The sequence below is a fragment of the Myripristis murdjan genome, chromosome 15, assembly GCF_902150065.1.
Source record: "Myripristis murdjan chromosome 15, fMyrMur1.1, whole genome shotgun sequence".
Classification (NCBI taxonomy): domain Eukaryota; kingdom Metazoa; phylum Chordata; class Actinopteri; order Holocentriformes; family Holocentridae; genus Myripristis; species Myripristis murdjan.
In genome coordinates, this window is record NC_043994.1 from 28,929,295 (window position 1) to 28,955,252 (window position 25,958).

The following is a 25,958-nucleotide window of genomic DNA, read 5'->3' on the forward strand; positions in this document are numbered from 1 at the left end:
TTCTCTATTTCCTGCTGTTATGCCTACACTCTGGCATCTGCTTTGTTTTTTTCCTGTATGGATGTATGAGGCGTCATTGTGCAATCCTAGTTTTGTGCATTGGGCTTTGACCACAGTAGACTAAAAGGCATCACATTAGTGCAGTGCCAGGATCAGCCTGCACCAGGACCTTCATCTCAACATATGTTGGATGCACAGTTCTCAACAGCGGGCCATCTGTTCATATTTAGTGGGCTGTTGAGGTGGCATGCTGCTATATTCCCTCACATCTCTAAATTGCATGGTTATCGGGGGAAATGTTTTTAATAACTGCTGTTAGAGGGGTTGGGCAGTTGGTTTGAGTCTCAAATTTGAGCCTAACTACTGAAGTTGTAAAAGCAAGTTAATGTGGCTTGAAGTTAACAGGATATGTTTCACCTCTTTAAGTCCAAACAGAACTAGACTTTTGTTAATCTGGAAAACTCCATTCTTCTTGCCAGAACCACAGGATTAGTCAGTACTCAGCTGATGTTCCTCAACATGAGGCTTATTTCGTAACATCTCTAATGGGGTGGGTTTGTACAGAGAGAGGTGCCTTAAGACTCTAAGACCCCATTCACACTTGGTTTTAACATAAAAATTGTGATCCGATTTCTCAGATCACCTTTGGAAGTGGACAGGGATGCACAACTGCTTTGTGAATGAGCTAGAGATAGAGAATAGGATGGATGGGGGATATTGAGAAGACTGAAAACATGGAGTATATAGACATGAGGAAGAAAGGACAGAAACAAACATGGCCTAACTGTTCATGGTAATCTTTAGGAACAAACCTAAAGCTACTGTAAATTACAAGTGCTACACAAAGAAAAGATGCTCTATTTCAGAACCCACCCATTCTTACTGAAAAGTTAAAATATTTATTAAGTGGTTCGAAGGCTTCCCCAAAGTTGAGCAGACAGAGAAAACCCTGGGAAAAGATAAGTTGTCATGCTAAACATTGCAACTGGTGGCTTTTTGGTCACTCACTCTTGGTCACTCAAAATAAAGACGCACATGCACACATAGTGTGTCATCTTTTCCGTTTCCCCATTGTGTGCGCTGTCTGAACTGTTGATATCATGCAGAAAGCCACCAACGCTCCATCTTCCTCTTGCCCACACAGGATATGACCAACCCTCACTGAGTATATGTACTTGCCCTGAGGATGTGTGTGCATATCATCTCCTTCCTGGCTCTTTAATGGTGGAATAAACCTTCTCACCTCAGCCAGAACCGAGAGGGCGGACCGGGCTTCCTGTGGCTAAATGAGCTGAAAAATCAGCTCCATGTTACACACATGCAAGAATCTGAGCACTGTCATGCGTCCCAAACAGAGAGGAGGCTGATAGTGAAGATGTCCAGAGTGAAAAAGCATTAAAGTGCAGTACTCCATCTAGTGTTTTTAATAATGCAAAGCATGAACTGAGTGAACACATTTTATTTTGAGCTGCTGCTGCTGAAGAACCTCCAATACAGACATTCTCAGAAACTTGAGGCTTTAATAATAATCTACTCTTTGAGACACAATTTGTTTGTAGACCATAGGCATTGCTGTAATCATTACTGTCTTTTCAAAAAATTCCCCTGGCCGGTGTTCCTGTCCTGGTACTTTTTTAAAACTTAAAGACTGATACTTAATTATGTGTTGATTGGATTAGTGCCGATTCATAGGAGCTATAAAGTTACAGTTTTCCTGCCACATTTGAGCGTCATCACATTCTTGTTACTTTACAGCCATCACTCAATTTTTTTCTCCTGTGCTAGAAAGTTAAGTTTTGTGGATTTACCTGTGGAACTATAAATTCTTATAAAATCTTAAAATGAGTGGCCTACTCCTACCATTAGCAAACAAATGAACCGTTGCTCCAAGATCACCAAGGCGTTCGTAAAACTACACAAATGTTGCTGTGAATGTTCACTTCCACAGAAATGAGCCAGTGGATTTGTACATGCAACAGTGAAGCTACACACAGGTAGGACTTGCTGTAAGGTCACTTCCACTGTCGAATACAAGTTGCAGCCTAGCAGCCGTCCCTCTCATAGCTTAGGCATTTTCTTAAAAAAAAAAAAAAAAAAAAAAAAAGTGAAATGTCAAATGGGGAGTGTGCAGAGCCAAATGATTCCCTACTTCCAGATAATACACTGTCAGGGCCAACAATCTGTCCTGTCTTTCTGTCCACACTGACTTATATCCCCTGTAAACTCAGCTGTGATTGCTGTCTTAAACGTCCCTCCCTTGCCTTCTCTGCCTTTTAGGTTGTATTTCTGTTTGCTTGCACAGCACTTTCACAGTATTTACCTGATTGGTCGATGGCCACGGGTGTATTATTAGACAGCTGAGAGCTTTTCTGTACTGCATGTGTGTGTGTGAGGAGTTCTACATGTGGCCGAGTTAATTTAGTCATTTCAAAGTCTGTCCTTTTATCTATTGACAGCATATCTGCTATTGGGCCTGTCATTCACTTTAACTTAACATATCCTTTACAGTCACCTCTAATTTCTTTGACTGGTGACTGGATGGAAACTGCAATACAATAAGCAGGTTGGCATTTGAAGTATGACAAACCATAATTTGCAGTACTTTTTTTTTTTTTTTTATTGTTTTCTAGTTGTAGTGCAGTTATGGAAAACAGGGAGCTGAAGTTTGAAGGGTCAACAGTTTCCTTTGGAAGAGACCTCTCACTGCTGTTTTTCTGACAGAGGAAACCAGCTAGGTGTTGGCTAGCTTTAATTGGCACAGATGGACTTACCCTAATGTGTGTGTTTTCAGTACATGCACACATACCCTAATGTGTGTGTTTTCAGTACATGCACACATACCCTAATGTGTGCATGTACTGTATGGATGTGTGTATAGAGGTCAGAGAGGGCCTTTCAGCTCCTGACAGATTTCCTTTCAAGAATAACGTCTTAAGTAGAGTTCCTTAGTGCGGTGGGTGTGTTGTAAAAACACACGACAAGATGACTGTTCTGTGTTTTAAAGTCTTCAAAATGAGTCCTTAGCAGTCCACCATTTAGGTGTGGGTGTCAATTCTGGGTCAAGACCTTAACTCGAATCCATGCCCATTTTTTAACCTCTTCAGTGACCTTGGTGGCAAACCTTACGCCATTTGTGTTTGTAGGCCACGCAGTGTAAAATATGCAGAATGTGTGAGTCAAGGGCTATTCTGTGTATTATTTGAAAAGTAGTCGGCAGCCCACAGTTTATTTTGCCTCGACTGACAACCACAGGGGCCTTCCTGTTTACCAGGCCTGGACTGTGAATCACACACACGCATGCACGCACACACACACACGCACACACACACACACACACACACACACACGCACACACAAACATCTTGCTCCAACCAAAACAACCCCGAAGCCCACCCCACTATTTTGTTTTGACAAGATTGATTGGCCGAGGGGCGTTTGAGTCCAGCAGCACCCCATTAGAGAGCTGCAGGAAAGAGTGAGGGGGGATGCAGGACAGACAGCAGATAAAAGACTGGTAGGTCGCATGCCTTGTGCCACTCTGTGGCTTCTGTTGCTTTTCAGGAAATGCCTTCACAGGCCCACGAGTGAAATTTTTCTCTCTCCGTTCCTCTCTTTCCTGTATGCACATGCACTCCAGTAAAAAACATGGAAATGAAATCCATTTTTTGTCTGTCAGGTTTGTTTTTTGCCCTGAGCCCTGCAGCCAGAGCCCATCCAGCTACACACTCTCAAATGTGTGCATGTGTGTATGTATGTATGAGCCAGGGTTCACCCCTAAATCACCACTGATATTTTTGTATGAAGTTGTAGATAGCCAATATTCTTCTGCCAGTATTCAGTATCTTAAACAGTTTTTTCAAGTCCCCATTCAGTGACCTCATGACCACAGTTATTTTTAAAGCTTCCTTCTGTGTCATTATCTCCACCGAGAATACTCGCCTGTCCGACAGCTGTAACTCACTGATCCTTTTTTTATTATAGATTGATATTGCAGTAGTTTAGTTAATTAGTTTTATTATAGATAGTTATAGAGTTGAAGGTTTTTATTATTATTATTATTATTATTATTATAGATCAGTAGTTTAACTGCACACCTTCCAGTGACTTCAAACGGGCCTTGCACCTGAATGGTGTCACTCTATTTTTATGCTAAGTGTGCTGGCGGTGTGCCACATTTGATAAGATGTAGTCTCAGCGTTCCTCATCTGATAAGGTTTAGTTATTCCATAACTGTAGATGGGCAGATTAACAGTAAAACCTGTGAACTGAATAGTCATTCTTATGCATTCTCTCATTCGACTTCTAGTCAGTGAAATGATACTGAAATTAAGATATTCCCCATTTTTTTGTGTGAACCCCCTGGTACCCTGGCAAGGTCCCTTAGGTTGAGAACCATTGACAGGGCTCTCAAGTTTTGAACTGAGTTTAAAGTGAGATTTTGGCGGCGGCGGCAGCGGGGGTGGGGGGTCCTCTTCTGTAGCTACTTCAGTGAGCGCGTGCAGGAACTCACTTGATTCCTCTACCTGTTCCACTGTTATAAAAAATAGTGGTGCAACTTGGTGGGCGTTATCCTGGTAATTTCTCTGCGTGAGAAATACAAGGTGTGGCGTGTGAACGGGTTGAAATGCATGAGACTTGAGAGCTTTGCATTGATGTAGACAAGACACCAAAACTCCCCACTGAAACCCAGCCGGCCTAAGCTACAGTAAATTACCTTAGCTTCCCGTAGCTATGGCTTTCTTGTTCCTACTTCCTCGTTGCATCAGCATCGGCGCCACATGCATGAGCGTGCATGTGGGTGGGTCCTAGACCAGATTTAAGTGAGTAAAAATGTGCAAAGTGAACACATTTTTATGGAAAGTCTGATAGATTGTTCTTATGTTGTTGCAGTCAAGGAGCCAGTCAACCTCATGCCTGCTTGATATCTCATACTGATACTGATATCTCATATTTAAAAGGCCAATATCAGCCCGATATATCAGCATCTTGTTCTGTTCTAGTCCAGGTGTGCGCTGGCCTGAACACGTGCCTCCACCTTCAGAGCACCTCACTGGCTCTCACATCAAAGACATTTTAGCTCTGACTGAGCAGCGATGGTTTTTGTCTAGTAAGCGTCTTTGAATTTCCCTTCATCCAGAGAAAAGCTGCACACTTTTGCCCTCCCAACAGTAGCCACAAGCCCTGCGCCCGAGATGTTGATGCGGATGTGGACAGGATTTGGTCCCAGTCGAGGGCTGCCGGTGGTGTTTTCCTCTGGTGTCGTCCACGTGCCTGGCCTTAAAGGGAAGGGCGGAGGGTGTTTGAATGTCTCGACACAGCTGGCTTATATCAGCGGGTGTTGCTGCACGGGCCGCAACATCTGGGTCAAGTGTGTGTGTGTGTGTGTGTGTGTGTGTGTGCACAGACTCTTGTAGTCTTGTATTTATGTTCTTGCAAAATCATAAATAACATTAGTGGTCAATTTGTGTGAGCTGCAGTGAGTAAATTTTTGAGTTTATTGTTGTTGTTTTTTTTTTTTTTGGCTGTGACACGGAGCTCCTTCCAAGGTCTGGAGGGAAGTAGCTGCTGAGTGGAAAAGCTTGTTTCCACAAATGAGCAGAGTCGATTCTTAAAGGAGATAGCTATAAAAAGACAATGGTTAAGAAAGAGTGAGGCAGAGGGAAAGTAAATTTGTGTTAGACTGGCAGAAGTTCAACATTGTTTCAGAAATTGGTTCAGCTCAGGCGCAATCCTAACTGCAAGAAAGTGACATACTTTCTTATTTTGTGTGCATTTCTATCAGTATCTAGACTAACCCTGCACACTGTTGTAGTATGTGAAGAATAATAGCATGTTTCACAATGTTTCACCATACTATATTTAAATCATAGCCTAATTATAGGCAGCAATTCTTGTCAAATTTAACCATTTCTCACACTTACCACAAAATAAAAAGTTGGTCGCCGTAATAGAAATTGGCCTAAATCGATCCCTGACGCTGTGCCTATGGGGGTGGCCTTTGTGCAGATTCTTATTTTGAATTTTACTCAATTATCTTTGTCCTAAGTCCTAATAAGTGACACTGTTTGAATGAGTTCAACATTTTTTTCCTCCAATATTGAACTCTGGATGTCACTGCTTTATTATGAATTCCAGTATAGCTCTGGGGAAGATGCGCCCACAAGCGCTGGTCAGAAAATTCGTCAAGCCGGCTGCCAGTTTGCTTAAACATTCTTTGATATGAAAGCTGCAAAATGCCTCACCCAGTTATAACCCTAACTGTAACAACCCTTGTGAATGGGATTCATATAGAAAAGTAAACTGGTAGCAATGCAAACTGAAAGACACCGTCCTCTTTGCCACAGGAAATACTTTTTTTTTTTTTTTTTTTGTGAAAATTATGGTTTCATTTGCTCACAGCCATACCACGGTATCACACTTAACTTGATTACTAATTATACATTAGCCTAATGTTTAAAATTAGGATCATTAAATTGTGTAACATATATTAAAGAGCAAGTGAAAGCCATTTTGAAATCGAATATAAAGACAGCCTGCTGATCAGCGGACATATGGCAGCAGCTGTCCCGGGCTGAACTCGGTGTCCTTTGTGTGACTCAGGTTTCATGGTAGATCTTTGTTTCTTTTTCCCACCATTATTTTTTTTTTTGGGATAAATCAACCCCATTCACTTCTGTAAAAAAAGCCTTGGAGTAAGGTAAACAAGGTGGGGGGGGAAAGCGTGCACCCGGTGGAAAAGAGCTGCCAGAAAGTCTTTGTAACCACTTATTTCTTGATTATAAATCTCCCCTGAGATCAGACTAACACAGACTACCTTATTTACTTGTACTTAAATAGTTGTTTTCTTTCTCTTCCAGGTGCTGTAGCAGAAAGACACAGACAGAGAGGGCCTTACAGACAACATGTCCACCAGTGAAGTCAGTGAAACCCGCCGGCATGAGAGAAAAGGCAGCTTCTTTAAGGTAAGTGTGACTCAGAGCAGTTTGAACCACACGTGTCTGCATGGGACATTTCAGCCAACAGAGCGGAGAAGGTTGTGTTTGTGGTTTACATTAAAATCTTGAGGAAGGATTTGGTGACCTCTGGCTCTCAGGAGGGGAGATAATTTGGGTGGGGGGCTGCAAACTAAAGAATTAAAGGCTAAATGAGGGAGAAGATTAAAGAGGAGGAGGGAGCTGGAGCCTTCTTGAGTGCAGCCTTGTGGTTTGGTCCTCTGTCAGTGCTTTCATCTGCCTTTGTTTTTGTGAAGTTCTCCTGGATTGCTTAACAGACATTTGTTTTTAAGTCGACTCCCACGTTCTCCTCAAAAACAAACGCTGGAGACTTATCATGTGCTGAGAAACTGGAGCCTCACCAAAGATTCCCACTGTGATTTTAATGAAGAGTCTTCAGAATGTATTTTATTTCACTCGACATCATAAGCAAGTTGCTTAATAATAGATGATTCATGACATTTTAGGGGATGTGCCCATATATATTCTTCAAATATTGAGCAAAAAATATCAGGCAAACTTTATTTTTTTTTCCTGAAATAGATATAATTCATGTGGCATATTGGGGAAAAAAATACTTTTCAAACTGCAAAGCTTTTTCACAAGCCTTTTCTTTCAATATATGACCTGTCATACATTGAAGTTCACTAAGTTACTCAAGAAAGTAATCAAGTAAAGTTATTCATTACTTTCTACAAAATGTAGTCACATTATTTACTAATTTCAATCTCTAAGAAATGATTACATTAGCAGTTACTTCAGCATTACTTTCTAAAACCCACATCAGCCTTTACCAGAGGAAGAACAAGACACCAAATCATATCATATTACATCATAATAAATAAGATGTATATATATGAAAATCCGATTTTAGATCAGCAGATGGGGGCAGAAGGGTCGGGACAAACCCTCACCAGACTGAGCTTACAGCTCAGTCGACATAATATTGTAATTCTCCCCACTGAGAGTCCATATCTTTCTAAAACACCATCATCAGGAGCAGCCAGTGGATTTTCATGGATTTTAAATGATCCTGAATGATCTCCCTGGCAGTCCATCCACCTCAGGCACGAGCAATTTGATCACTTACTGATGTGGTTTATGAAGTGTTAAATTTACCATAACTCAGTTGAAGTCGTTGAAATAACGACTAGTAATGAAATTGTTTTCATTACATTAACTGTAATGTAATTACTGAAAATTTAAATGTAATCCCCTACAATATCACGTTACTAGGACAAGTAATCTAATTACAGTAATGTGAGTAAAACCTGATGACACCCAGCTCTGGTCATACGTCAGCTTGTCTGACTGTGACTCTGGTCTGAGCCAAAGGTTTGTAAGGTGACTTTAGGGCGCTCGTAGCCACGGTTAAATACTGAACTGAGACACAGCACTCTAACACTCCACATATTTCATCAGATATTAATTAGTTCACCTGCCTGGAGGAAGCTCTTGTCACTAGTTAGGGTGTTAGACGCTGTTTAGTGTCTTTATCTGAGGAGAAAGAAACAGCTGAAAACTGCTCTTTGCTAACCTTTATTACAGTGAAGACTGTTAATGTCTGTTATCTGCACTCTGTCGTAATTATAGGCCTGCCTTAAACACACACACTGCCTGATAGTGTGGCCACACCTCACAGCAAAGCGGCAATAAAATCAAAGCTGGATACACGCTCATTAGTGTAATAATCTGAGTTGGAAAAAGATGAAACTTAAAGCTGCTGACTTGTCCAAGAAGACGAGAGCTCATTTCTATTTTCTCCTCAAGAAATTACATCAGTGCACATCCTCTTTCAGTGGACACTTGCGACAAGAGCTGTCTCAGCGCTTTTGTCCCAAAGGGTTTTGTAAATGCTTTGTCCCCCGAGGAGGCCTCAAGCAACGAAAGATCACTAATTTAAGATTTATGTCATCACACAAGCTATTTTTTTCTTCGTGCATATTTGGCCTTGGCCTTGATCCCCACTTATAGGTCTAAGGAGGGGAAACAAAGAGGACAGAGAGGACTAGTAAAAAGTCGACAGAGGCCAGCGGGTCCGGAGGAAACCTCTCCAAGAATCTCTCAGCACAGACCTGACAAGCTGTTGTCTATCAGCTGTACCATTATTCACAACTTTATGACCCTGTACAGTCTCAGGGACCTTAGGGCAGATAAAAAGGCCATATGGCACTATAAATACAAACCAAGAAGCCTGAATTTCCTCTCACAGCTCCATTCACATGAGAACTGAAAGCACGTTGCAGATACGAAGACGGAGGGGGAAAAAAAAGTGCAGTTTTCCACCCTCTTTCTTAGTGTTTATTCTGCCCTCTTTGGCGTCTCACCACCTCGAACGCCAAGCGCACATACTTTCCTCATGACTCCTGAAGGATGATTTTGTGTGATTTTTTTTTTTTTTTAAAGCGTTTTTTTACTACATGTAGTTAGCGCATGCAAGTTTGTGCGAGACCTTATGCGATTTCCGTCAGTGCCCGAATAGATGCCAGTCCTTGTTAGTGGCAGGCCTTGGCCGTGGCCTCAGGAATCACAGTTTCCTTGTAAAACTGGCCATGCATTTCTTTAGCAGCGCTTGTGCACTTTACTGCTATACGAGATGTTCCAAAAGATTTTTTTTTCCTCACACTGACAGTAGCTAGTTTTTTTTTTACAGAGCTTTTTTTAAGCGTGCATTTTCAATCTTTTCTCAAGCCTTGGCATTCCTTACAGTTTCCAAAAGGTTTTCATCCCTTCATCCTCGATTAGTAGCTTATATCAAAGCAAAGCAAAGCAAATCTACTTGATATTCAGCGTCCACAACTTAGAAAACTGTGTGTCTGCTGGAAAACTCTTAGAACTTTCTGATATGATTACAGATTGGTATTGTGGCGCACATCTTTCTTAAACGGCGTTTAAAGTGCTATAAATGTCATTCTTAATATTTCAGGCTCTGAATCCACTCTGCTTTTGGAAAGCTTAATCTAAATTTATGATTTCCTCTGAAACAGCTTACTAATTTGTTAGCTCGCACTCCCAAAGCAGCTGATCTAATGTTGCCCAATATCCATGTTGCTCAACGGAGACTATAATAGGGAAATGAAACCAGTGATGCTAATGCCACTCGGAAAATAATCAGGGTCAATCTAAATTCTTGGAAATTACCTGGAGATGATTCTTGTGAAACAGAAACCTTCAGAGGGTGAGGTGGAGAAAGAGAGAGTCAGTTCTGTCGCTGATCAGCATTAAGCATCCACAAATCATTTAGAGAGTAAAAAAAAAAAAAAAAAAAAAAGAGAAGTGATAAATAGGTGCTTATGCTTTACGCACAGCCTTTACATTTTGAAAGTGAAACATAATTCATTTCGGGTTTATGGTGCTTGGCAGGAGTCCATATATACCAAGGTAGCCCTTTCTCCTGGCTGTGTGTGTTGCCAGTACACGTGAACATGTGTGTGTGTGTGTGTGTGTGACTTGTTAGCATCGGTGTGTGGTTTGCTGACTTCGGGGTTGACTTGGGGTCAGGCCAGTAGCCTTGTGAGTAGCGGTTAGATTGGCTCGCTCGGGGCTCAGTGCCTGCAGAGGCGTAAACGGGTAGTAAAAGCACTGATTCAGCACGGCCGGGATGGACACAAGGGTGAACGGGAGGCTAGCAGTTTTTGGCAGATTTCGCACCGCGGTGTTGGATCTGTGCAGCTGATGTGTGCTTGAACTGGAGACATCTACTGGAAATCTGGCCCTGAAGTCTCCCCCAGCTGCAAACCAGTGCTGATATGCAACGAATGCACAAAATATTCAGGCACTTACCAACCCATTCCACAGGGATCAGAGACGTTTTGAAGTGTCCTCACCGATAAAAAAAGTTCCCTCAGAGGTTCACTTAACAGGTTTTATATGGTAAAGCAGGCCTCTATGTCTTATGTTGCCTGACTGAATAAGCTCTAATTTCCATGTATACTTGTTATCTATTCTTTTGTAGATTTAGCACAGATTGAATTAAATGATACTTCTGGTTTTCTCAGACCTGTGCCTTATTTTTCTACTTTTTGTGATTCTGTCTGTTGATTTTCAAAATCACTCACATCTAATGTCATGGCTTCCTTTTTTGCTCATCAGTACAAATATGCATTGCTAAAACCTATATGTCAAGTTCTTTCACAAATAACACAGATTTTTTTTTATAATGCCCGGTAATAGTGCCATGTACTAATTTATTTTTTGTTTCTTTTTCTCTGAGAGAGAAGTTGAAATGCCCCGTTGCTGACTTTCATATTTTGTGCATTTTTTCACTTCCAAAAATAAAACTTTTCCACCACCTACACCACTCTTTATTAACCGCGCATGTCAGATGAAGCCAGGTCAAATCACTATTCCTTATTGATTATGATCTATACTTAACACAAGGGCCCAAAAGAACCAGATGGGTTAGGTAAGGACTTTAAATGTGGATTGTGCCAAGACGGGCTGCAGCTCAACATCAGGAGGATTTACGCAACATTTCGTATATTAAGTATGTTTTAGCAGCATATAATTAAATTGGATGGTGAAATTCTTAATCCACTAAACACTGTGGCCTCTTTGTGTTTGTCCATGTGGGAGAGTGTGTGTGTGTGTGTGTGTGTGTGTGTGTGTGTGTGTGTGTGTGTGTGTGTGCTCATCCATCTGTCTTTCTTTCTGCTCGCCTTGATCTGTCCAGTGCAACTGCTGTTCACTTTAAAAGCCTTTGTTTTGCACCAGCGATTTATTTGTTCTGGGGGGGAAACAAATATATTTGAGGGTTTGTGTACAGATTGCCTTTTGTTCATTGTCTCCCACTCCCAACGCTTCTCTCCAGTAAGTCCGGTCAGTCGTTGGGAAGTGGCCAGGGGTAGGCGGACACACACACACACACACACACACACACACACAACTTCCGAGTCTCAGAAAAGAGCAGCAGTTCATACTATAAGCAAAACACCTGAACACACTCCTTTAGATTGAATATATCTTAATGCACGTGTGAGTTTATTTTCTCCGTCAGCTGTTTCCTCGTCTCCACTCTGTCTTGCCTCAAACTGAGCGACTCGTCCCGTCTGTCTCCTTGCAGCTGATCGACTCGTTCGCCTGGGAGATCGGGACTCTGAAGAAGGAGATGGTGCACAAGACAGAGCCGGAAGAGAGAGACAATGACGCGGATACACTCCAAAGGTGAGCATGTGGTGTCAGTCTGTGTGTGTGTGTGTGTGTGTGTGTGTGCATGCCACTGCCAGTACATCTCCATGTGAGAGGATGTATGGCAGTTTCTTGTGGCTGCCACCAGAGGGTGCTCTTGACAAACTGTTGACGATGTGTGATGAACAGATGTTGACAAATATGTGTCAAAGTGTTGCTGTGGCAGGAATCAGAATACAGCATAACAAGCCAATAGCTGTGTTTGTTTCATGAGTGAGGAGTTATGATAGCAGACTTAACAATAAAGTGTCAGTAACTCTTTATTTTTCTCTAGTTGACAGCTGATATAAATATTCTGTAAAAACATGACTCCATGGCAAAAATATGCATTTTAACATTTCATTTAGTCTCAAATTGTATCTTAAAATCTTGTTTTGGTTAAAACAAGTGGAAAAAATCAGCCAAGGCAGAAGAGGGCAGGTCATCCCACTAGTTTCAAGAAAATGACACTTGATTCAGAAAACTTCTGGGAACAAGTTGAATAGCTTTGGAAACAACTGCAACTGTGTCATTCCACTGGCAGATTTTTTAAAAATAGAAAAACAATATTTTTTAACATTGAATATGAGACTAAATGACTCATAAAGATGGGAGTTACTGCAGTGCCTTAATGTCGAGCCAAATGTGTGCAGACAAGTCCAAAGTGCCCCAAATGTTTCGCTTTATTATCATTTGCCAATTATTTATTGACCATTTATTAAACTTAGATTACCCACCACAAGGCGTTGGTCAGCAGCCAGTTTTTTTTTTAAATGAGACTTAGCCCTGTAATAATAAAGGCTTTGTAACATTTTTTTTTAATGAAACAGTGTGCTTTGGGTATTTTTGAAGTTTTTTGGTCGTATTCTACACAGAATGTTGATTTACAAAGGAGATGAACTTAAAACACATACAGCTTCCATCCATTCACACCCACACCTACGTTCAAAGGAGGCCTTTTCAACCCCTGTGGTATGCAATTCCTCTTGTAAGGGACACTTTCTGTCGAACTCAGAAAGTACCTGTTGATCACTGAGGAAGTGTGAAGATGTGGGCAGGGTGGTGCGAGATGTGATGTCATGAATTCCAGTTATCTAATCTGGACACACTTGGCGTTTTTTCCTCCTTTGCCGTCTGAAATAGCAGAAACTTGACACTTTACAGTGTTAACGCCATCCACTCATATTAACCCAGTATTTCCTGCACAGAAATGGTCAGTGAAGCTAGCACCGGCTCAGCTGTGATCCACACTAGTAATGAACTCACCTAAATGGCCACATCACAACAAATGAACCAGGTCAAAACACAACCTTACAAAACAGTAGGTGTCCCACTCAAAGAAGTTAATCCTGTTGCCCTGTGCGTGTCAAGGCCAGCTGGTTTACGGACCCGCAGCCTGATTATGGAACAAGGCCAGATGACGGGAAATGAATTCATTTGTATTGTGTTTGACAAGTTACTTCCAGTAAATGCAGAAAAAAGGTTACTCCACAAATCAGGGCTCGCAGTGGCGTTAGAAATAATTCAGTTTTCATGGTTACTAGGAGAGATGGATCCGTTTAGCGACAGACTTGCGTTCCAAAACCTTTCGCAGACCTGCATCTTAATTACAAAGTACAGGTCAGACCCAGTCAACCCATTTCCATCTGGGTAAAGCAAGCGGTGTGACGCACGTTCCTTCATGACCCTTAAAATACTTTGAAGGCAAGCAGTGTATGTGTGCCATCTCTTTAACTGCTATTCTAGTTATAAGTAGGTCATTGTAAAACCATTAGTTTAATGCTGTCATATTTCTACAATAGCAATGGCAATAACACAATAAAAGACGTAACAATTTGGGACTTGGTATTCCATTTCAGTCTAAACAACATCCACTCTGAAGTTTATCCAAATCAAAATCCAAGTAAATTGGTTAATTGAACAAATATGAGATGAATACAGATGTGGAAATACACAATAGCATCTCCACACACCCCTATTGTGTTGCTTGTAAAGCGCTGTGTGAAACCCTGTGGAAACATGTTTTTCAGCAAATGAGGTTATGATGTGTTAATCCTTTGTAAAGCAATATAATTTGCCCTTGATGTTTTTTTCAGGCTGGGCGGAGAGGTGGGCGGTCTCTTCCTGCAGGCTTCGCCCTGTGCTGGCATGGCGGCGGGGCTGGCCGGAGCGAGAGATTCGGGCTACGACTCCCTGCGTAGGCGGATGAGTGTGTTGGACAGACTGGTGCAGACACATGCTGTGTGGCTACAGCTGGGACTGAGCCATCAAGACGCCACGCGCATCCTGCAGGGCCAACCCGCTGGGGTGAGGGAGCACCAGCTGCTGTGGCCTCTCTTATGCTGCTACTGTAGCCTTACAGCTACATCTCAGTTTGACAGAAGATTTTCCCAACTTAACACACACATATCTGTGCTGGATTAGTTTGGTTTCTGAACTGCTGTGCAGGCTGTTTCAAGCCAGGAGGGTCAGCTGTCCATTGAGGCTCTTTCTACAATTACAATTACAATTCACGTTTGGCAGACAGTTTTATCCAAAGCGATGCACATGTCAGATTTTTATACGCCGCAAACAGAGATCTATTCAGGAGAGAACAACAGCATTAAGTGCCATGAAGCTCTGGCTCTGGTCCAAAGGTCTTAGGTGCAGAGGTGCTATTGAGAAGAGAAGGGAAAGGATCAGGTCGTGGCATGAAGGTTTAGAGTAATCCTAAGCACAGGTAGTGGTTTAGGTGTTGGCTCATGATTATCCCTATATCAGAACTTGCTATTTTTAAATTGCAGTCCTGGCAGTGGTCCAGGAGTAAACCTGGGTCTCAGAAACAAAATTCCCCCCATCCACCACACCTGTAAATAATTCAGCAGGAAAAACTGGTTCAGGCCCCATATTGGCATCTTTATGGTATTTGCAGCCACCACTGCTCAGTTTCTAAATCAGGCTCTGGTCTGTAGATCACACAGGTTATTTATCAAATAAAGGTAACCCAGACATGATATAACCCCTGCTTATATGTTCCAGCCTTATGCCTGCTAGTACAGCTTGAAAGCTGCGATGCGCGTGACGGCAGCATTACACCGTACACCTCCACCTCTTTGTACTTAAGTCATCTCAAAGCCACGGATGGAGAGCAAAGGCTTACTGAAGTGTGTGTTGTTCTGACCGGACCTCTCCCTGTCGGCTGCAGACGTTCTTGGTGAGGAAGTCGACCAGCCTGCAGAAGAAGGTCATCTCTCTGCGCATGGACAAAGACTCTGCGGTGCCCGTCAAAGACTTCCCCGTCAAGGAGAGTCAGTATAGTAAGTACCAGCAAACTCTTTGTTCACATGTTTTTTTCTGTGGTTTTGTAAATATATCAAGTAAGACTGGCCATCCAGCCTCTTCACGTCAACATCATAGACGTTCTGTTAGACACTGGAATGAAGTGATTACCAGAGATGAGTTTTGACAGCCAAATTAACTTTATCAGTGAAATCAGTATAGTAAGCATGCATTAGCCCTCTGTTCCAGCACATTTTTTGGTCAGTCACTAATATGGAATCAAAAATGAGGAGAAGTTGGAAAATTGTCAAAAATGCAATTTAAAGCTCTCCCTGCTATCGTAAGAGCACATTGTATATTTAAGCAAGTTTTATTTCTTGGAATCATCATTCATTAGTTTTAACCGTGTGATGTTGCCAAGGTTTCTCTTCTCTGATATCCAAACCTTATGGCTACCTAAATGTCTGGAACACCAAACTCAAATGTGGTGACAAGTGTTTTACATGTAGAAATTGAAGAATCCTTACAGTATCTTCTGTGTGTGTGTGTGTATCTCCAAACAGATTTTGCTAAAGCAGCAATTTTTGGTAATAGCTACAGTTTTTAGCTGTTTCCAAAGCATCAGTATCTTTTTATATCTGTACCAACACCTAAAACAACAGGTGAAATGGCTAGTTTTAACATGATTCCTTCCTTATATTTACCAGTTTGACTCAATTTAGTTGCAGACAGGTACCTTGGATGACATTTTTTTCAGACTTTTAAGCTTTAGAGCTTCTCAAGTTTCAGATACTCATTACAAATACTCCTATGAGTTAATAACAGGTGAGCTCTGTCTATGTTACATTTATTAATGAAGTGGCTTTGAATAAGCCCTAATTCAGTAAAGGTTAACATTCTCTTGGAGGCTTTCTGCCAGAGTTGTCCTGTCTGACATGTGGCAGGCCTAACTTTCTCTTGGCCTAAATTACATTTCCTTGTTGGTCAATTTTTGATTCAGTGTTTGGTGTTTGTGTATTAGGCTTCATTCACAGTTGACTTGTCTTTCATCGATTTCATCACTGGATCTGATGAATGAGTCACAAATATACACACACACACACACACACATGCACGCACATATGTCTTTAAAGTTTAAACTAATTGAATCATGCCAATACAAGTAGACTCTCCCATCAATGGAGATGAAATGCAACCATGCAGTACTTAATGATATACTCAGGATTGTACATTACACACATGTAAAACTGATAACAGTGAAATCAATTGTCATTACACACAGACAGTCAAGAAACAAAACATTCTTCCTTTTCGATCGTGGCTTTATTTCTGAGAACAGACCTTGAGTGTACTGTGCCACTGTAATTTAGAAGATGCATTTGACTATTTTGATGTAAAACTTAACAGACATCAAAATATACAACCCCAGTCTATATTTACCTGCTTGTTTTAGGTTAGGTCAATTTGCTGACTTGTAAGTGCAAGTCCATCACTATCACGTGTGTGTTACTGTGTTTGTGTGTATGCAGGCTGCCTGGTAGCCTCATTTGTACTGTGTCGTAGGACGGATGCGCGTGGCGAACACAGCTTTTGGCAGACAGATTGCACGCACAATTGGAGGAAATAATGCATTTTGAAAGTCCACTACACCACCTACTAACATTTTCCCATTTCCCATCTCGTCTTGTCAAGACGAAAATACACACACATCTCGTTATGTTTCTGTCATTAAAGAGCTATTTTTAGTTCGTCATCGTCCCGTCTTCGTCATGAAAAAAAGGGTCGCTGACGTAAATATTTCGTCGTCATAATCGTTGACGAAAGTAACACTGGTACTCGTCCCAAACCTGTTGTGTTTTTCCTCTCTGTTCTCGTCTATCTTCTGCTCTGTTTCCTGCAGTGTGGGGTTTTCCCAAAAGCTTGCGTCAAACACCTTGCAAACCCCCCTGCTGACCTGAGCACTTCCAACATTGCTCCTAATGTGTTAAGCAGCTATCTGCGCATTCCTCTTTGTGAATGTTATTGCCATCGACACTGGAATTGGAATTTCCCAATGCTTACCTAGTGAGAGTGTGCTCTGTTTGAGAGTCACACTCCTCTGTAACCTTCACTGCAGGAGCACACTTGAATGCTTTGCCTTGTTCACCCGTCAGGCGCGCACTGAATGTGTACAGTCGTCATGCAAAAGACAAAAATATACGTGATGAAAAAAAAAAAAAACCTCATCGCTTAAAGTGTCTGGCAAAGGTGATTGAGGTTGGTGTCCTCTGGAAAATCCAGGTGCGTGCGTGGGGCTCTGCTGAAAATGCTTGACTTACTGTTTTGCCGTACATGACTTATTTTTTTTTTGTGAGCAGAAAGTTGATTGATGCAAAGTGGCCTGTTGCAGCTTGAGCTCTCCGGGTTTGCGTAACGTTGTTGTGCCAGTGCTGGATACATGGGCCTGCACACAGCTAGCCGTGCCAGTGTGCAGGGAAAAACAAAGCGGGATGACTCGGTCAGCTTGGGGCTCGGCCAACGCCAGTGCCGGCCTGTTTGGTTCCACATGGCTTAGTTTAACAGACTGTCAGTGTAATCACAGTACAGTAAATACATCATTAAGCCCGCTGGAAATTGATATATGGTCAGCAAGAATAAGAAAAACATCATGCCTGAATAATTGTTGGTGGGAATAGAGGGTTTTCAGTTGATGTATCCCTCTGACAGCAATGGCTGGGATTGTGTGTTTTTTTTTTAAATATGCAACTACAACACCTCGACAGTAGTGAAAGATGTGGTTAACTTCTGTCGTGGACCTGATCAGTCTGAGCCACAGCGTTTTGGAGTTGAGACTAGAACAAAAATCATCGAGAGTTCACTGTGTCACCGTCACATAAATCTGGAAACAAATATATGTCATCATCACACAACTTGCTTTCATTCATAACATCACTGAACTCACCTGTACTGTACGTTTTTGGGGATCTATCTTTTTTGAGGATGGCTGTTATGTATTTAGACATTTTATTCTCCTATTCAACCCTGCAGTGAGCATCCATGGTTGAACCAGATGTGCTTGCTAAGAGGTTTGTGATGCAGCTGCAGAACCTTAACTTAGAAAAAGAAAATGCATTCAAGAAGAGGGAAGCTGACTCAAGCTTAATGCATTACAGCACCAAATTCTGGTCCAAATTTAGGTCCCATCACACCGCTAGTTATGAATGTAACACTGAGCTAAATAACAAGACACATCCTTTTCCTCTGCCCACACAAGTAGCCATTTACAGAAACTCGAGCGTGAATAAAAGATGAGTCTCATTTTCCTAGTTTTTGTCATCAAGATGTTTGTGTGCCAGAGGTGCTTCACTCACTTGACTGCAGCTGTGGCCCACATGACCTCCAGGCTGCTGGGAATGCTGTTTTTCCAAACACATACACAGGGCCAGCAGTTTAATCCATAAATTGATCAGAATATGCCCTTTCATCGCAATAACACTCACACCACAATTGCTTGTCTGTTTTTCATGGCTGTGAATGGACAATCCTCACATCGTGTCAGTCACAGTTGTCCAGTTGGTTCCTGTTAGCGCGGCTCACACACTCCTTGTCGCTCGTCTTCCGCCATGTTCGAGTCATGTTGCAAAAAGCAGCCGGGCAGGATTTTGTTGCTTGAGTTTGAAGCCCTGCAGTGAAGTACGTGATGAAATTTTCAGTACAGTCACTCATCATGATGTCAGAAAAATTGGAAAATAGAGCCCAAGTTGAAATCAAGCAGAATTATCCTTAAATGGAGGTCAGACTAGAGCCGGGGTGAACAGGGACAGCTCTTAAGTTGCTGGCCAGCTGCCATCTAGACATATGTTTGAATTTAACCTACTTCTCTAATTCCCCTTAAAAAAAGTATTGTTTTTTATTCTTCTCCTCATTTAACCTCTTTTTTTTATGCATATCAGTTTCTGTTGATTCAAATGGAAATGCCACACTACAAAAAATATCATTTTAACCAGTCATTTATCTCATGCTCAATCTTAAAAATCACACTTTTCTTGAAAAAAGTGCACATTTCTCCTAATAGAGGGAACAGTTCTACTTTTTCCAAATCCATTTTCACATTATTCAGGAGCAACAAGAGTCAGTTCTTGGAAACGGCTTGGCTGAGTAAGGCAGTTTTAAGGAAAGTGACACCTGATTCAACAAAACTCTGATTATTAATTTGCATTTTAAATAAGTGAAATTATCTTCACCGCTGGAAGATTTTTGTTGACTTTTTTTTAAGAGCAAAGATTTTAAGTCTCCCTTGTTTTGCAGTGTATCTCTTAACTGTGTTTCTCTTTCTCACATACCTAATTCAAATATAGATGATGCTCTTTCTTTTGATTCTCAGATGTAGGTCATGTTTATTGTAGCGCCATATGCACTGTTGTCCCTGTGAGCCAAGCTTTGTACAAACATGTTCCCATGTTGTGCAGCACTGAACAGATGTACACATTATTTTCTCTTTTCTCCCACCCATCTCGATGCTCTGTGTTTTTCTAGAAAAGCCCTGTCTTGCCAATTAAACGAATAAGGGATGAATTTTAAAAAGTAGTTGCAACCACTGTCACTCTTCTTGTTATAAATTCCTTGCTGCTGTCTGTTAGTTCCTGATCGTCTCTCGTTGTTGGCGAGAAGGAAGAAGCATGTTTGTAACACTGCTTGGCGATTTATTATTTTTCTTACTTGACAGATTAAGATGACTTAAGCCATCGCATTTCACTCCGAGACTGCACGTGCACTGGTTTGCACTTTGCTCAGGCTTTTGTTCTTGTTTACTCTTTTCTCACTGACACTGTAATAACAATAGTGACATATGGGTGGACAGCCGGCTTAATTTGATATTGTAGGAGGTAGAGCTGAGCTGGAGTTGCCGGTTTTGGTGTTAACTCATCTAGATTGATATGGAGTTGACTTTTCTTTAAGCCACATTGAATCAGTGATGACAGCAAACCCCGCCATCCTGAGCTCCGTGTCTCTGCCCTGGTAATTTACAGCTGCTTGTTATGTCTCGGTAACGGTGTCCTGCATTTCCACAGCTTTCTCCTTGGAGGGATCCGGCCTGAGCTTTGCAGACCTTTTCCGTCTCGTAGCTTTCTGCTGCATTAGCAGGTGAGTCAAACACAAGCAGAAATATTCGTGAGCACGCACAGACATGCACACCACCCACAGCTTGATCGTTGTTTCAGCTTTATGTAGTGTATATGACACCCACTTTAAGAGGCTTTAATGGAGACTTTAACTTTGAAGCCACGTCACAGGCAGTCAGCTCTGCATTGTGATTTGTTTTTGTAACATTTTATAGAAGCCGACAGTTTGAAGGTTAAGTTTATTCAGTGTCCTTTAAAGCCATCTCTATTGTTTTGTAATCTCAAAAGTGGATCTTCATGGTCTTTCAAAATAAGATTGTGAAATCATTCACTTGCAAAGAGACAGAGAGCGAACCCTGTTTTCACTCTCTTCACTTGTTCACAGCATATTTACTGTTATGCTATTGCCCTTCAATTTTAATGAATCTTAGTAAATGCCCTGTGTTTTGTGTTTATGTTTTTTTTTATGTTTTATGTTGGAAATGCATCACTTGAGTGCTGCTACTACTTTTGTTGTATTTACATGTAATGACAGTACATGCTTTTCTGATTTCTGATTTCTGATTCTGAGTGAATCTGTGATTAATTGTACAGGATGTGTAATGTGGACAATCAGTCTCACCTTTATCAGCCCCTGGAGGAAAGTGGTTGTAGAAAAACAGTACAGAAAGTTCTTGACCCTTCCTTTGTGACAGCCGATTGGTATGAACTGTCCAATTACTGAAAACAGCGGGCGTCCTGCCTGCTGGAGGAAGGCAAATTAGGTTGAATTTTTTTGTCTGTAGCCAAAAAATTGCCACTTCTAACACCAAACCGCTTCTTCTTCAAGTATAAATCCCCTTTTAAGCCCGGTGGTTTGTTCCTGATAGAAAGTACCTTCCTGTCTGAGTCGTAACAAGGACAAAACCACAAATCAGAACAACAAAGACAAAGGAGGAAGTGTCAAGGATGAGAAAAAAAAAAAAAAAAAAAACTCCTCAAATTGCTCCCTTTTTAACCTTTATCTGTCCAAGGTAGGTTTGTTGACCACTCATGCTCTGCTCAGATGAATAAGGATTTAATTTTAAATAGTAAAACATATGACCACTGCCGAACTATTCCAGTGCACCGTGGCGTGTACCATTTTAATTTGGAGTTTGGTGTTGCATTTTGAGTTTAGATTTAGAGTAAAATGTCACTACTGGAGGTCCTAAAACGCCTTTAGCCCAATCAATGCTTTGTTGGTTGGCAGTGGTAGACCACGGAAATCAGTTACTCACCAGTGATGTTGTGCAGGCAAGTTCAGTTTTCACCAGATACTCACAGGCAACCTCAGCTTTAGATGACAGCGCTGATCGTTCCATGGTTTGGTGTGTTGGTGCGAACTTTATGACAGTGAGGCGGACTGAGAATTTTCTGTTGACTTACGACTGGACGAGGACACACAAATGCACGCACAGTATCTTTGAATCATGTCATTGTATTGAGTTATGAAAACACTTTGTGCTCTGTTACTCGTTGTGCATTAAGTTTCCTGAATTGTCGAAATGCCATGACATTTCACACTCACATCCGATCTCCGTTTTTAAAGGCAGTTTTTGCGTCTGTATCAGTAATTTAAGCGCGCTGGTGTTGTCACCCTATAAAACTTGACATTTGTTTTTTTTATGAAGTGCTTAGGCTTCACAGTGATATTTGATCAGAGTTTTTTAGAATATTGTAGGTTTAATAGCGAGTCCCGATCGCACAGGTTTGCATGAATAAGAGCTTTGGAAACCGTGTAAAAGCGCTGGAAAACCTTGTAAAAGATCCACAGGGAGGAGTGCAGCAGGAGCTTGTTACCCTCTGGCTGTGTGGTTGAATCCACGGCTGAGCCAACATTACACACCCTACCCAAGCAAATCTCTCTTCCAAAGTAGTGAATCATATTCTTACTGGAACCTCGCCCTTTTTCACTTGCTCTCTCTCTTTTTTTTTTTTTTTTCTGATATCCAAGCCTCTCCTCCTCTCACTTGACCTTTTCTCCCTTTCTTTCATAGGGACGTGTTGCCTTTCACTCTGAAGCTTCCAGAAGCCATCACCTCAGCCAAAACCTCTGCAGACCTCGAGGAGGTTGCCAAACTCGGAGCAGGTTTGTCTCTCTCGTTTGAATTCACGTCATTCTTTTGCAACACAAACATGCTTCTTGTGCTGCTCTGTGGGCTGACTGCAGTATGCAAAGAAAGTTTTACACTACAGTCCAGTGCAAGAGCTGTGTTCAGTGGCATTATAGAGATACGAAAAGGTGCATCATGAGCTATTCCCGTCGCAAATTTGCAGATGTAAGTAGCGTATATGCTGAAATGCGTTTGTAGTGTGTTATGCGTGCAGATGTTTTGGTATCCCTGGATTATAGGCGAGTGTGCAGACTTTCTTTGTGTGTGTTGTGTGCACAGTGTCCATGTCTGTGGACCAAACTGCTGCACCACAAGAGCTTCTGCAGGATGAACTTGCTGCTTTAACTCAGGGATTATTTTGACAATTCCTGGTCATTCAAATAGCATTTCAGACCATACAGTTGTTAACCTCGCGTCTGCAGTGTTTTGTGCGGCCACGCTGATTTTGTGCATTTTCAAGAGCCTTTCAGGAAAATGTGGCGTGTTTTCTCTCAGTCCACATCTGTTGTGTGTAAAAACTGAGTGACTTTTCCTCTTGAGGCATGACACTCGTAAAGCCCATCTCAACCACATTCCCCCCTCTTGCTTGAAAGAATAACTGGCATGCCAGAGCTAAATGACTCACCCCCAGGGACAAAGCCTGTCCCAGGCCCAGATCAGTGCTGCTCGGCTGGGCAAGGACTCAGGCGAAAGCCGGCTGCCGCTGGAGCCTTTCCCGTCCCGCAGCTACAGAAGGCCTCAGGCTTCTTACAACCTTGACCACAGAGCTCGAACACATAGAACAGACACATATGAGGTCATTTGTCTACTTACACTTCCCAAAAATGTTTGACAGTATTGTTATTAAAGTGAAGTTTGCTGCATGCCTGTTTTGACTGAGCATCGCAGTCCCCAGTCTCTCTGTAAGGGAAAGATCTTATTGTGCAAAAGGAGATGGTTGTAATCATGACTTGATGTTGTGATGTAGCCAAATTACAAGTTTGCTAAACTATGCTTTCTATTCTGTCATCACCACAGCAACCACTATGAAGGAAAGCCTTTTTTTTTTTTTTTTTTTTTTTTTTGGAAAAGCATTAATTTAAGCCTTTTTTCTCCCTTAAACTGTCATGCACTCTTATAAATTACACCAGTATCACGCTACTTACTATAGATCAGGGATTCGCAACTGGTGGGTCACGGTCCAGAGGTTGACCACAGGTTGATTCAGAGCGGACCGCGGATGTGTGTTGATCCACTTTATCAAAAACAGGAAAATCTCCCTAGAAAAGCAACTGAATATGTCATCGTCGTGTTGTTTTTAGGAGGCATATTAACATATCATTGCTGTCTAGAAAAGAGTAGCTTTTATTTTAATGGGGTTTCTTGATTATTTTGTGTTACAATCCAGTGTGGAAAGCATTGTGGATTGATTAACTTTACAGTTTGCAGGATAAAATTGAATGGCTCTGAAGTCCGCCTCATGTATGGGCCATGACTCACTAACTGTGAACAAATGTGGACCCTGGTTTAGGCCAGTTCAGAATCAGTGACACGAATTCTGTAAACTTGTATCTTCACTAGATTTAACTTAAATGGTCGATCAATTTGAGCGAGTTTCGGTGGATTTTTCCTGTGCCGTCTCCTTTGTCATGAGCCGCTGGGAAATGCCCTTTCTATCCATTCAGACTCTCTGGCTGTGACTCAGCCATGAGCTATCGCCTGTGCTATGGCTGGGCTCCGGCCGGACTCTAATGCCCCTCTGCCTGGCAGCTTCTCAAAGAGGCCATAGTGACACACGGCGATGTGATGACATCCTCCTTTTAATGTGGTTTTCAGCGATCCACAGACACACAACTCTCTCTCTCTCTCTTTCTCTCTGTCTGTTTCTGTCTCTGTCTCTCGTACATAAGAGCTCTGCTGTTTGCTACAGTAAGGTGAGGGGTACTGTATGCTCAGACAATGGTGGGTGTGTGAAACTAGTTGAGTATCAGTGAGGAGTTTATTTTTTTTACCTTATAGGATATACTAACGTACATATGAAAAGCATTCTATATGTTGTCTGTCATTTTGGAGCATATGGCGGGGAAAGTCTCTTATGTTGGCCTCTTATGTGGATGTAAACCTGTAAAGTCAGTTTGGTCTGGAAGACAGATTACTGTCTTTTGTAATGGTTAGGGAATTTTTTTTTTTTTTTTTTTTTTTTTTTTTAAAAGACAACACCATGTATTTATTTCTTGTGCTTGTGTTTCTTGAGGCGTTTGGCTGCATCTGTGTTATGGCCTCGTGCAGCTGTATAGTGTATAGTTTTGAACAGGGAAATGATATACTTCTTTGCTCATTTATTTATTTATTTTTTTAAAATTTCTCTCCAAGCGTTGTTTCTGAGATAGTCTTTCAAATAAAAGTCACAGAAAACTGGGACACTCTGAAGGGCTGCAATTAATTAGCCGCTCGTCCAGCGTGCACTTCCAAGGTGGGACTGTTATTCATAAATTCACATCCTTAGGAAAACACAGAAAGAAGCTCAAATCTAAATGGTTGTTGACGGCCAATGACTACAAAAAGTTCAGCTTTAGCCAGCTTTTCTCAGTTGATTGTCCGTGCCTCAGCCCAAGTCGCCCTGATCACAGCTCTATAGGAAATTTACAGACTTGGTTGACACAAAGCAAAAGATATTCAACGTGTTTTTTTTTTTTCTCTGGAAAATGCGCACCATCCCTTTGTTAGTATGTGTTTGCATTTCAAGCCGATGGAGCGTGAAACCATTACTCATCTCATGCTTTTTGTGCCTGATAGTGCAATTTACTGTAACTTGTCGGTGCTTCCTCATTTAAAGTTGAGCAAGCTGACGTTAATGACCATCATTGCATTTGATGGAAGCCCAAAACTGAGATTGTGTGTGTGTGTGCGTGTGTGCGTGTGTGTGGCTTTACAGTTGTTTGTAACTCATCAAAATTTCCTGCAAGTGACAGAATAACTGATTTTGAAATGTCTTCATCAGAAAAAGATGACAGTCTGATGATTCAGTGTCACCTGTGAAGTGCTGCTGACATCAAAGTCATAGTATCAAAACACTTGGCGAGATGTGTAAGTTATAAAAAAAAAAAAAAAAAAAAAAAAAAAAACATGAGCGGGAAAAACAGTTGAATAAGTAGGAGAAAGCCTTACGTGTGTGTGTGTGAAAGAGAGAGAGAGAGGGAGAGAGAGACTATGCAGACCAATAGAAAGGGAGGGAGGAGGCGGGAATGCTGTGTTGACAGTCCGCCCACACACACACACACACACACACACACATTAGCATGCGTGAGTCATTGCACAGATCGAGT

The 25,958-nt window shown here is 41.7% G+C and overlaps 1 protein-coding gene across 2 annotated transcripts in view; it reads left to right on the forward strand.

Moving 5' to 3' along the window:
* Positions 1-25,958, forward strand: part of rin2a (Ras and Rab interactor 2a) — a 51,425-nt gene that overhangs the window by 9,199 nt on the left and 16,268 nt on the right. For both annotated transcript variants that reach the window (XM_030070864.1, XM_030070865.1), the window contains exons 2-7: positions 6,858-6,962; positions 12,055-12,155; positions 14,255-14,465; positions 15,343-15,454; positions 20,468-20,540; positions 22,537-22,628. In XM_030070864.1, the coding sequence (XP_029926724.1) occupies positions 6,903-6,962; positions 12,055-12,155; positions 14,255-14,465; positions 15,343-15,454; positions 20,468-20,540; positions 22,537-22,628 (649 nt within the window). In that variant the 5' untranslated portion in view covers positions 6,858-6,902. The remainder of the gene's footprint in view (positions 1-6,857; positions 6,963-12,054; positions 12,156-14,254; positions 14,466-15,342; positions 15,455-20,467; positions 20,541-22,536; positions 22,629-25,958) is intronic.